Below are 12510 nucleotides of genomic sequence, written 5' to 3'. Positions count from 1 at the left end.
TTTGATAAATAGTTGTTGCCACATATTAAATTACAGTGAACACATAACATTACGTGTACATGCACAATATACATGAACATGTCTATGACTATCCAATGAAAAAAACAGGTAGTCTGCATGCACTCATACCTAACTACCTAGCTCTATGGTTGAGACGTGTTCATTATTGACAATCTGACGGGCTCCATGGGACAGCGTTTATCCCCCTTATATATATGCACAGGGCTATCAAGACAGTTAAAAAATATCTTGTCTTATATGAATTAGACATTGAATTTATCATATTAATAATTCGTGAAGACTAGAAAAAGTTAAAACAAATACCATAAATGCATGGTATAACAAAACAATTGTTTGTTGTGAAATAATCCATGGGTGTTGTAGGTCCTCAGGGGCAAACATGAAATAGCACCCTCAGCTTTGCCTCAGGTACCATTTACACCCCTCTGGCATGCAAAACCCCATGGACTATATCACAGCAGACAACAATGTTCATGTAATATACACTTGCCAAATTTAATCACAACACTGTCAATAAACTGTTGAAATGTGATAAAGGATGCATACTGGATCACCCTAAACCCAGCCTCGACTCCATGGGTGCGTGCAGGTTCCTTCACTAACCCCTGGCCGTGATGTATGCGTAAACGATGCTGACTTGCTATTCAGAGCGTACTGCGCGGGCATTTCGAAGATTGCACACCGAGCGCGCCCATAATGCGCTCGTGTGCTTTGCATGTCACGTCACCTACAAAACTTGTTCTGTTATTCAAAACTCGCGATGCCTGTACAATATGGATTATGGCAGCCTCGTTTTTCGCTAAAAAAACCCTGTATCTTCGGTTGTAAAGGGATGACAGGGGTAGGTACATTTAATACAAATCTTTTGCTAAATAACGCAACATCCAAACCTTATGTTTGAAAGGATTGATTCTTCAAAATCACAACTTTAAAGATGGCGTCGGCACGTAAAACAGAAAAACTGCAGCCTAATGATAATGTGCCATATTTTGACACATTTAAATTACACAATTCCAGGGGTTGAGATCGCGCAAGGCATGATGGGAAACAACATGGCGCAGCAAGATCTCGTACCCATGGAAACGAAGTTGCCCTAAATGCAACAGAAAGCAACAAAGGTAAAAAGTTGTTGCATACTGTTGCATTTAGCAGGCAACTCAAGTCCCCATGTAGACTTGGCCAAGTCTTGGTTGCGCTCGGTCTGTATCTAATAGCGCATACGTACATGTATACGCCGTACCATAATGCACCCTCATGCGTTAAATACATACCAACATGTTAAAAAGTACATTTACAGTATGCGTGTTGTACAATGTACAGTGTGCGCGCATTGTTACACCGCACCCAAGTGGAACGCTCGCTGAAGTGTACATTGTTGTGCTTCTGGAAAGATGTAAACTAAGTGATTTTTGTGATTTCTTGATTTTTTTTTAAGGTACCGACTTCAAGCTATTCCGACTTGAGTCAAGTCTAGTCCCCATGCTTTGTTGCATCTTGTTGCATTTAGCAGGGAAACTGCTCATAGTGCCAAGACAATACAAGAGAATCAACTTTTGCAGTTTGTTGCATTTAGCAGGGCTCTCTTTTCAGCCAAGCTGCATTTTGTTGCATTTGTTGCAACAACAACAAAAATCCTCACTGACTCTACGTATGGCCAATTCCTTTTATGGTCGGTCGGGTTACCGGAAACACAGCATTGTTTTTGTCTTATGTTTATGTATAGTTTCAATTGTAAAGCGCCTTGAGCGTCTTTTTAGATGGATTTTGGCGCTATATACGTACATGTAAATGTTCACTATTATTATTATTATTAAGCACAATATTGGTAATGGTTTAAGGTATTCTGATGAAGATATTTTAGTTTGATCAGGCAAACCTAGCCCTGTCAGCTCTAGTGGATCAGACTACTAGGCATTGGAGTCTACCCGAGTCTGTTATTGTTTCCCCAGCTCTTGGAAAGCACTTAGTTTCAGGGCTGGTTGATGGGCTGAACATTCATAAAACATATCTTGTTATGCATTCTAAATTTGGCACTGAAGAAATTCTTTAAAAACAGCTTTGCATGAAAAAAAGTAGAATCTAAAGATGTTTACACGATGTGCCCTATGAAACTACTTACATGTATTTGAGTTTATCAAGGTAGAATGGACCATTTGTCGTTAGTGCATTTGTTTCCTCGTTTGAAGTGCAACAAAAGTGCTCAAAATCTAAAAATGGATGCTTAACAACTAACGCGATGAAGTTTTAGCTCTGTGAATGCTGTATATTCCGAGAAAATACAATATTCTGGATCTCAATTTCAGTTCAAAAGTTGCCGAGTCATATTTTGAATTGTGCCATCTCGTGACACAATCCCGAAATCAGCATTAGGGATATGATTCTCATGCAGCTGATTGTAGCCCTGTGATGTCAAATGCTGAACTGATGAATAATAGCAGCCGTGCACACATGTGCATCATGTCAATGCTTGCGCCCAATTACAAACCAACTACAAACAGTACCACAAAATGTGTCACTTTACACATCTTTGGAAATTGCCTTCTTTTATGGTTTGCTCAAAATGACAGGATGCTAGAAGGAATAATTTCACAGGGAGTTTAGTGTCGTTACTATCTTTAAACCAAGTAAGCTTATTAACAATAATTTGGTCAGTTACTTTTTGGATAGCTGCAAATGGTCAACTCTATGTATATGTACCTTTACAGATGAATACTAAAAATATTTTGTAACTAACTGATGCACATTGTTTCTTATTGCAGTTTAATTTTTCACAGTCACAGAAACATTGTTGACATGCATCAATACTTCAAGGCAATGTAGGATCATTTGCATTTATCCCAAAAGCAATGAACCAAATTATTATCAAAAAGATTACTTGTATTAAAGGTCTGGTACTAAACATAAAATTATCGTGAGATTATTCCGCCTGGTTTCTGTCATTTAGAAGAAATCATGAAATGTAGGCCATTTCCATCGATCAGCCAATTGACTGACTGAATAATGAGTAATATTGACCAAACAGTGTATTGTGATCAAAGGATTGTGCATGGGTTTTCAGGTTTTTCTCGAGAAATGTAATATCCACTGAGCTGAAACTTCTACAGGTTAGGTTGTGAACTTTCTCTTAATTTGGATAGAAATTGTCACAGTTCTTTGTAGGAATTGTTTACAACCAGTACTTGGAATTAATCAGTAGGCAACTGTTAATTTATCCATTGATTCATTAGTTTGATACAAAGCCTAAATAAATTACCGTCATCTGATTGGTAGGTCATTGATCATGTCATTGAATTATTCGTCCCAACTCATGGGGCGGCCGCTCGGCAAAAATAGAAGTTCCATTCCACGGTAAATACAAGTTCTATTGCACAGTCACAGTCTTTTGGCGGCTCTGACCAATCAGATGACGAGGATTTATTAACATTGTATAAAACAAATAATGAATGTTTCACATTCATGCAGTGGAAAGAATAATTTCATTCGGTGACAAATCGAATGTTCCATACCATCAGTCACCTCATAAAATTATTCTGACCATGGCACTCAAAAATATTCATTATTTGTATACATGTACAACATGTATTTTCCTGATTGAAAAGCTTAAGTACACAAAAAAATTAGTAAGATAATATCTAATCAACAGGTAGAACAATTGATAATAGATCACGCAATCAGCTCACCCTGGGCATAACCAGGGGCTAGTATATCAAAGTGGTCAATGGATTTGTATACTGTGAAATGAAAGTTAATGCCGTGCTTTTAAGAGTTCATCACACAGAACAAAAGGTTTTGACTGCAACTGTCTTCTAGTATTGTCAATTGCTGTAATTTTAAGGATTTTAGGGGTTTTTTTTGCTTTGTCTCATTTGACTCTTCACATGGTTTGACCAATGGGGATGCCAGCTTACATGTGGTTTGTAGGGCTAATGATTTTCCGTTTCAGAAAAGTGCAAATTCCGTTTTCAAAAATCCTGAATTCCGTTTCAGGCTGAAAAATTCCGTTTCACATTTGTTCAATACATAAAAAGGCATTTAAACATATACATTGTACCATGTACACAGTAAATACTTCCAAGACGATAATGAAATAGTCGTTTGGTTGGAGCGCGGGAAAACTGCCCCAAAAAGATTTTTATTTTATCAACGGCCGATCAATGTACAGGCCAATCCCATCAGCTGGCCGAAGCGAAATTCATGTCCGCCATTTTGTTTTCGGGCTAACGTTAGCGACAAAATAGGATAGTTTACGCATGGAGGAATAAGAACACACGGTAGATTTTGGACCTAAGCACAACATGCATTTCAATAGAGCCAAAGTTAGATGTTAAACGAATGGTTGATTGATTGAACAGAAAAATAAACCTGCCGGTTGCGCTAACCGACAGCTACGGCATGCGTCGGGACTGTCACTCCCATGACTACGCGTACTACGGTAATGATCTCGTAACATTTATTGCTCTGATCTTGAACGTTTTTGTCCCCCCAAAATCGTGATATAAACACCGCTCATTTGTTGTATGGCTCGTCTGTTCAATCAATCATCAATAATTCATTTTGTACTCAATAAATATAACGAAATTATGTTTTTTATCGATAAAATTGCAGAAATTATTTTCTTCAGATTCAAATTCTGTTTTCTGTTTCGAGGAGCAGATTCCGCGAATTCCGTCCGTTTTCCGGGGGGGGGGCGGTATTTGCACACTATTGTCCGATACTGTACATGATCACCCAGCCCCCCCCCCCCCCCTCCTGACCCTGCATTTTGATGTTATGGAGTCAAGTGTACAGAGAAAAAAAAAATGCCTGCATTTCAGGCTTGAACCCCCCCCCCCCCCCCCCCCGGAAAAAATCCTGAATCTGCCCCTGAACTGGCTCATAATAAAGTACATCAATTTGTCTCACTTTCACTCTACATGTACCTTAAATACTGTCCCGGTATGTTGTATTGCACAACATTCCCTAATTGACATACATGTACGTAAGAACTTTGAGATGTGCATTGGCTTTTCATGACTTGTACGCATTGCCCAATGACCAAGTGTACATAGGTTCTGAATACTTTGCCAAATGTAATATAATATCCTTTTTTTCTATTATAGATAATGGAGTATGAAAAATTGGACTCTGAAGATGAGCGACTGAAGCGAGCTAGGAAAATATTTGACAATTATGTCATGAAAGACCTTCTTTCAAGTTCACATGTAAGTATTTATGAAATATTGGATGGGTTTGAGGGGAATACAAGAATAAACTTCACAACCAGAACAATATTGCATGAGTTCAAGATGAGTGCAATATTGCTATAGTGAGTGCAATATATTCTTGTGTCCCCGAAAAAAAGCCATCCAATATTTTATAATTATTTATATCAGGGTGACTTGATCCGACAGAAATGAATTCAGGGACTCTGTATGCTTTCCTCACTTCTACATTAATGTTAACTTAGAACGTTGACAAAATACCCGCTAGCATAAGCTTTTCCAGCATCTCACAATCCATCGATCAATTCTTCTTGGCCAGATATGCTCACAGAATATTTACTGTCTTCTTGGTCATTTCAAGGTATTGTCAGCGTCTTTATTTCTCAAATTTTATCGAATTGTTCTTGGCTTACTGAGGTGAATCTTGCACAACTTGAAGCTGTTATTTTTTGTCGTTGACAAACAGTTGGTACCCTGCATGTGAATGTACCACGCACTACGCTCTGTTGACTTGTTGACAACTGTGAGTTCCTGTGCTCTCAACTAAGCGGGAACCAGCGATGTGCGTGTCAGTACCATAAAATGCCAGGATGTCTATAGATGCATTACAAAAACGATACTGTATAGTCATCCGGGTACCGGTACTTCTCAGAAAGTATGCAATGCAATACACTGTTTTCTACTTGGAAGCCTGATATAAATAATACAATATTTTACTTCGTGAGTTGGAGTTCTGAGTGGGAAGAGTACTGCCAATGCTGTGACAGTATTCAATATCATGAATCCTAACCCACTGTGTAGGTTTATTTGGAAGCTTATTGATGCATCCTTCCAAATCCAACGATTAAAGTTCTTCATACTGCACATGGTTACATAAAATTGGGAGTTCAAGCCCCATGTAATTTGAAAGTAGCTGGCCTCTAAAGTACTCAATCCTCTGAAATCAAACACAAGCAATCGACACTTACTAGGAAATTTGGACTGGTAAGGTTCATCTTCTCATGCTGAATTATCATTATCATTTTTATATTATACCTCATTCATATTTACAAGAGAAAGTAAAACACAAGCACACATTTGACTTTTATCTTTTCAACTTCATAATAGTTAAATTATATATCACAATCAAGTCAAGCAACGAGGTGTTACCTTAAGAACTTTATCCTGGCATAATTCAGTTCCAAAGAGTGCAAAGAGAACTCACTGTGGAAACACCACAAGCGTTGTAAGGAAACGTTTTGCTCATCTGCATGTATATGATGGTGTATATGACGGTCTACATGGCGATTCAAACTCAAACAACGATGGTTTTCTGAAGTGTAAATCTTGACTGCTCAGCACTTTGACTTGCGTACCCCAAGTTTAGCTCCTAGTCTCCTAGCATGTAACAGTTGCGATCGCAAGTGAAGTTTCTGGTGGTAACATACTAAACTGTGCCACAGACATGATACATGTCATACATAATCTGTGTTAGGGATTTCCTGCCGAATTTTTCCACTTTTAAATAAGGAAACTAAATATGTATGAGGTATAACAGAACAAATACAACGTAGATTATTGTGGGGAAGAAGTGGGAAATTACTGTGCTTTGGTGTTTGCTGATTTTGACTATAATACCCCCCTCTGCTCGCATTAGGAGTTATTCAAAGCAGCCAACACCTCAGACCAGTCATGTGGCACTATTTCCCTCAAAGCATGTTGTATAAATAAGAGTTATTACCAAAAAGGATATTTGTCCCACATGTATGTTTCCTCTGTAGGTAAAACATAATGGGTAAAAGTCACTAGGTATTGTACTAAAAGAAATGTTTCTTATTTTGTTCTAGCCATTTTCAAATGAGGCTGTTGAGACAGTCAGACAGAATTTGACCAAACGAGAAGTGTCAACGGACCTCTTCAAGGTAAATATGAAAACCTAAACTGGATCAACGTGCTGTACTTGATGTATTTGTAGATGGAATTGAAGCTATTGAATTACATGCACATGTACTCCTCAGTTCTTCTGCAATTGTACTCAGCATCTAGTGGGGATGTACAATATGTGTGCACTGCACATGGAGCCTATGATGTCTGAGCAGATCCATGTATACAAAGTAAATAAAACATGGAATGAATATCCAATGAACATTGCCAGACATGTTTGGATTATGTCTGGATTGTCAGTACTTGTAACATTTTCATGATTCTATCACACACACCTACCCGGTAGACCTCTTTCTGTGAGCAAGCAACATCCTTGAGGTGGTAAAGTAGTCCATTGCAGTGGTGTACATGTAATGTGTGTTCAGCATATTTTATGTCAATCAGTGACCAATGATTTTGGTGTATTAACAATGAATCTATTAAGCAGTATGATCGTTGCATAAGGAAGACATGTTGCAGGGAATTTCTGTAATTTGGATAGTGAAATACATTTCTGTAAGTTTCTGCAGAGCCAGTGGGGGATATATTGTGTGAGTCTGTATTTTTTAACCCGGTATGTTTTGTTCTATTCTTCCCCGTAATTTCTAAATATTGTAGCCTTACATCAAGGAGATCATGAACTCGCTAAGTGGAGAAATATTCCAGAAGCTTTTAGAGAGGTAAGGAAGCTGATGTGTTGTATAGTGCCATGGTAAACCATTAGCTACATGTACATGTACTATCATAATCAGTACTTAAGGCTAAACAAACACTCATCTCATCTCAATGCGGTGATCGTTATGGAAATTCAACCTGTAGCAGATACCGGTAGAATATACCTGTAGTTTAGACTACATTGAAAAAAAAAATTGAAATATGTATTATGAAAAAAACACCTGTCATTAATTGACTAGCAATGTTATGACAGCTGTTGTTGTAGTTTGCTGACGTATTTCTTTAATTGGTTTGTTGTTGGTAAGTCGCATGAAGTGGACATGAATGATGATTCCTGCATGGAAGTATTGCTGGAAAATTAAACCATTTGACATAAAACTCCCTCAATACACGTTCCTGATGGAAAATATAAACATGTCGTTGAATATTGAATGTCTTCACGCTATTGTTAAGTTTTGTTTTGTAACTGCTTTTAGCATTCTTTAATCTGACATACAAGTATTACCCCAAAAGAGGCCGTCAAATTCAAAGAGCATGGCCATAGGCAATGATAGCCAGTTATTCACCATACACAATGCACATGTACTGCAGTTATCGCTGCAGTTATACATGAGTGTAGTCATGTTCTGAATTTAAACATGCTTAGATGATATGCACGTGTGCATGTAACACCAACAAATGGGATAGTACGTGTCAAAAAGACAGTGGCCATTAATCCAGTTACATGTACATGTAGAATCAACTAGACAGTTATTGGCCAATGCTACAGATGCTAAAAAAATATCTCTCTGTCTTTTGCCCTTTCCAGGCCTTTTATAATTTGCATTCCTCCAACATTAAAAATATTTAACAAAAATATCACTCAATTACACATTGAAACAATACTTTACAAACTTTAATCCCAATAGACAGGTACATTAAAATTTGGTGAGGGACTCAGTAAATTTAAGTTCATTTACAAATGTCATCCAAAGAAACCAGAGGTTAACAATTTTCTTAGAATTGTGTGAGTTGATGGCCCTACATTTGAAAATAGTAAAAGAGGCAATTATTATAAAACGATTGACATTATAGAAACTTGTGTCACTAGTTCTGTTTCCTAGCACAATCTCTTTGAAACTGATGTCTTTCTTAAAGTTAGAATTAACAGATAAAATAATGTGATTGACACGTTTCCAAAATTGAACCAGATGTTTACATGAAAACAGAAAATGGTTTAGATCGTCATACCCATTACAAATGTCGCAGTTGCATGAGTTGCTGCGATTCCACCCGGATAAATTCGATTTAGTAGGAAGTATGCTGTACAGTTCCTTAAAACAAAAATGTTTATATTTATTTATCGGCACTTTTTCAATTTGAAAAGTCCAGACCTGTTGCCAGTTAAAGTTATGGGGAAGCTGGAAAATAGTTTTCCAGTAAATTTCACTTTTGCTCACCATACACTTTTTCTGCACAAAAATGTTGTAAACTACCTTGGTTTTCAGCTTATTAAGGATGGTAGTGCTACAGATGCTAAATAACTTTTGAAACAAATTTAAAAAATGGGGCACACATTGAGCGATTTGACAACAAAACTTGCATGGACAAACTGCCAAAAATATATGCCAAACAGGAGGCTGAAAAGGAAGATGGCAAAAAGCAAAGAGATACAGGAGAAAAACAAATACTATGAAAGGGAAACAACAGCCAAGGAACAATGGTTTATTCAGCAGGATATTGGCACATCACAAAGCTTTCCATTTCTTCACTTCCTTCTTTAATTTCAAATAATATTTTTTTTTATGAGAACAGTAGGTTTGCATGGTGGACATGAACAATGTATGGAAGGTTTGCGGTCACACCGTGTGAATTGGATCTCTTATGAGTTGTGTGGTTCCGAGAAGAACCACTTGATTTAACTCTGAGTTAAAACATACATGTACATCACATGATGCAGGCTGAGTGCATATCCCATGCCTATTTGTTGTGTAGCCTTTTACATAGTTCAGGATTCTGTGAAAATGTGTTTTGAATGCAGTATCAACAAGGAATACGATTTAGAAGGCTATGATATCATATCATATGTTCGGATGAATTCAAGTTCTGTTGGTGAACAGGTCTGACTTTTAAGATTTGATGAACAGTAGAAATCCCAAGACATTCTTTTTCTCCAGACATTTTTTTCCCAAGACATTTTTGTTATTCTCCTGGCAACAGGCAGAGCATACTGTCCGAAACGTTGAGTACCCTCTGGTTCTTTTTAGAACCACACATACGCACAAAAGAGATTTTGCCACATGGTGCTACCGCAACTTATCTTATTATTACCCTTTCACCATGCAAACCTTCAAATCTCATTTTTTGTCCTGTTCAGTGACCAGAGTTTGCTTTCATGGATGTTTTGTCTCATGTAACTACATGTTTAACATGAAATAATAACAGTGTTGTAGGACTTGAGTCCATGACTCAGACTCAAGTACGTCTCGAGTCGCAATTTCTGTGGCTCGGACTCAACTGGAGTTACATTGGCAAAAGACTTGGACTAGGACTCGACCAGCTTGACTCAGACTTGAAGCAAGTGACTTGTGACTCGTCACATATTTTTTTTACCAAAACAATTATCTTTTAAAAACATTATTCTGATGTTTATTTTCTGAAAGTTTTCTGAAAGTATATGTAACATTAAAGCAGTGCTAAAGAGTGTTAAGCACACAAACTGTAATAACGCACCACTCTTCAGGTGGTGTTGCAAATAATAATGTTTGTTATGCACCCATCCCTATATTTCATGACAGCATATCACCCTACGTATCGCTTATACATGTATGTGTGTCCACATCCATGCACTTGTGACTCGTGAGTCAGACTTGGACTCAAACCAAATGATACGAGACTCGGACTCAAACTCGACCTAAGTGTCTCGAGACTCAGACTCGACCCAAGTGACTCAAGACCAGACTCGAGTACAACACTGAACAATACTTTCATGTTTATTTTTTCAGCATTTGTTGCAGTTAAAATAGTTTATTGAATGTTTCTTTTATTTGCAGTGAGAAATTTACTAGGTTTTGCCAGTGGAAAAATGTAGAGCTAAACATAAATGTGAGTAACTTACGTGTTGCTATTACATTACATATTTAACTTAATCATGTTCTTTTTGTATTTATTTCCCGTCCTCTTTCACTAAATTTTGTTTTCTTATGGACATTGCTGTACCTCAGTCTTCCCCACACTGCCCCACCCTGTTTTACTGCATACTACCAAACCTGCTTTACTCCATACTACGGTACCCCACCCTGCTTTGCTCCATACTATGGTACCCCACCCTGCTTTGCTCCATACTACGGTACCCCACCCTGCTTTGCTCCATACTACGGTACCCCACCCTTCCTGCTTTGCTCCATACTACCGTACCCCACCCTCCCTGCTTTGCTCCATACTACGGTACCCCATCCTGCTTTGCTCCATACTACGGTACCCCATCCTGATGAATGAAAGTTTTGTGGAGACACCATGTGGGAATAATAATTCTCAAACAAAGACAATGGTTCTGGAAAACCAATTACTCGACGTTCTGGTCAGCATGCTCTGACCGTCTTCAGGAGACTGTCCTGAAGACGGTCAGAGCTTTTATACATGTACCTCTGGTTCTTTTCAGAACCATTCTCTTTGTTTGAGAAAATATTCCCACATGGAGTTCCTGCAAACCTTTCATTCATCAGTATCTCCACTATGCAAAGTCTCAAATCTTACTTACCCCATCCTGCTTTGCTAGATACAATCCCACACTGCTTTGCTACATACTACGGTACCCCACACTGCTTGGCTCCATACTTCAGCAACCTTCTTTGCCCCATACTTCAGCAGCCGGCTTTGCTGCACACTGCGCCACCCTGTTTTGCTCCACACTGTCCCACCTTGCTTTGTTCTGCCCTGCTCCATCTGCTCTTGCCCTGCCCGACCCCAGCCTACCTTATTCTGCTGCACGCTGCCCCACCCTGTTTTGCTCCACACTAACCTACCTTGCTTTGTTCTGCCCTGCTGCATCTGCTCTTGCCCTGCCTGACCCCAGCCTACCTTATTCTGCTGCATGCTGCCCCACCCTGTTTTGCTCCACACTGTCCCACCTTGCTTTGTTCTGCCCTGCTTCATCTGCTCTTGCCCTGCCCGACCCCAGCCTACCTTATTCTGCTGCATGCTGCCCCACCCTGTTTTGCTCCACACTAACCTTCCTTGCTTTGTTCTGCCCTGCTCCATCTGCTCTTGCCCCGCCCGACCCCAGCCTACCTTATTCTGCTGCATGCTGCCCCACCCTGTTTTGCTCCACACTAACCTTCCTTGCTTTGTTCTGCCCTGCTTCATCTGCTCTTGCCCCGCCCGACCCCAGCCTACCTTATTCTGCTGCACGCTGCCCCACCCTGTTTTGCTCCACACTAACCTACCTTGCTTTGTTCTGCCCTGCTGCATCTGCTCTTGCCCTGCCCGACCCCAGCCTACCTTATTCTGCTGCACGCTGCCCCACCCTGTTTTGCTCAACACTAACCTACCTTGCTTTGTTCTGCCCTGCTCCATCTGCTCTTGCCCCGCCCGACCACAGCCTACCTTATTCTGCTGCACGCTGCCCCACCCTGTTTTGCTCCACACTAACCTACCTTGCTTTGTTCTGCCCTGCTTCATCTGCTCTTGCCCTGCCCGACCCCAGCCTACCTTATTCTGCTGCATGCTGCCC

General features: G+C 39.4%; 1 protein-coding gene across 2 annotated transcripts in view; it reads left to right on the top strand.

Moving 5' to 3' along the window:
- The window catches only part of LOC119727004 (beta-adrenergic receptor kinase 2-like), a 60125-nt gene that overhangs the window by 19624 nt on the left and 27991 nt on the right, over window positions 1-12510 (top strand). For both annotated transcript variants that reach the window (XM_038198873.1, XM_038198872.1), the window contains exons 4-7: window positions 5121-5222; window positions 7049-7123; window positions 7743-7804; window positions 10832-10883. In XM_038198873.1, the coding sequence (XP_038054801.1) occupies window positions 5121-5222; window positions 7049-7123; window positions 7743-7804; window positions 10832-10883 (291 nt within the window). The remainder of the gene's footprint in view (window positions 1-5120; window positions 5223-7048; window positions 7124-7742; window positions 7805-10831; window positions 10884-12510) is intronic.

Source organism: Patiria miniata, unplaced genomic scaffold, assembly GCF_015706575.1.
Source record: "Patiria miniata isolate m_02_andy unplaced genomic scaffold, ASM1570657v1 HiC_scaffold_2, whole genome shotgun sequence".
Lineage (NCBI taxonomy): Eukaryota > Metazoa > Echinodermata > Asteroidea > Valvatida > Asterinidae > Patiria > Patiria miniata.
The sequence above is the reverse complement of the archived record's forward strand: the minus strand, read 5'-3'. Positions and strand labels throughout refer to the sequence as shown.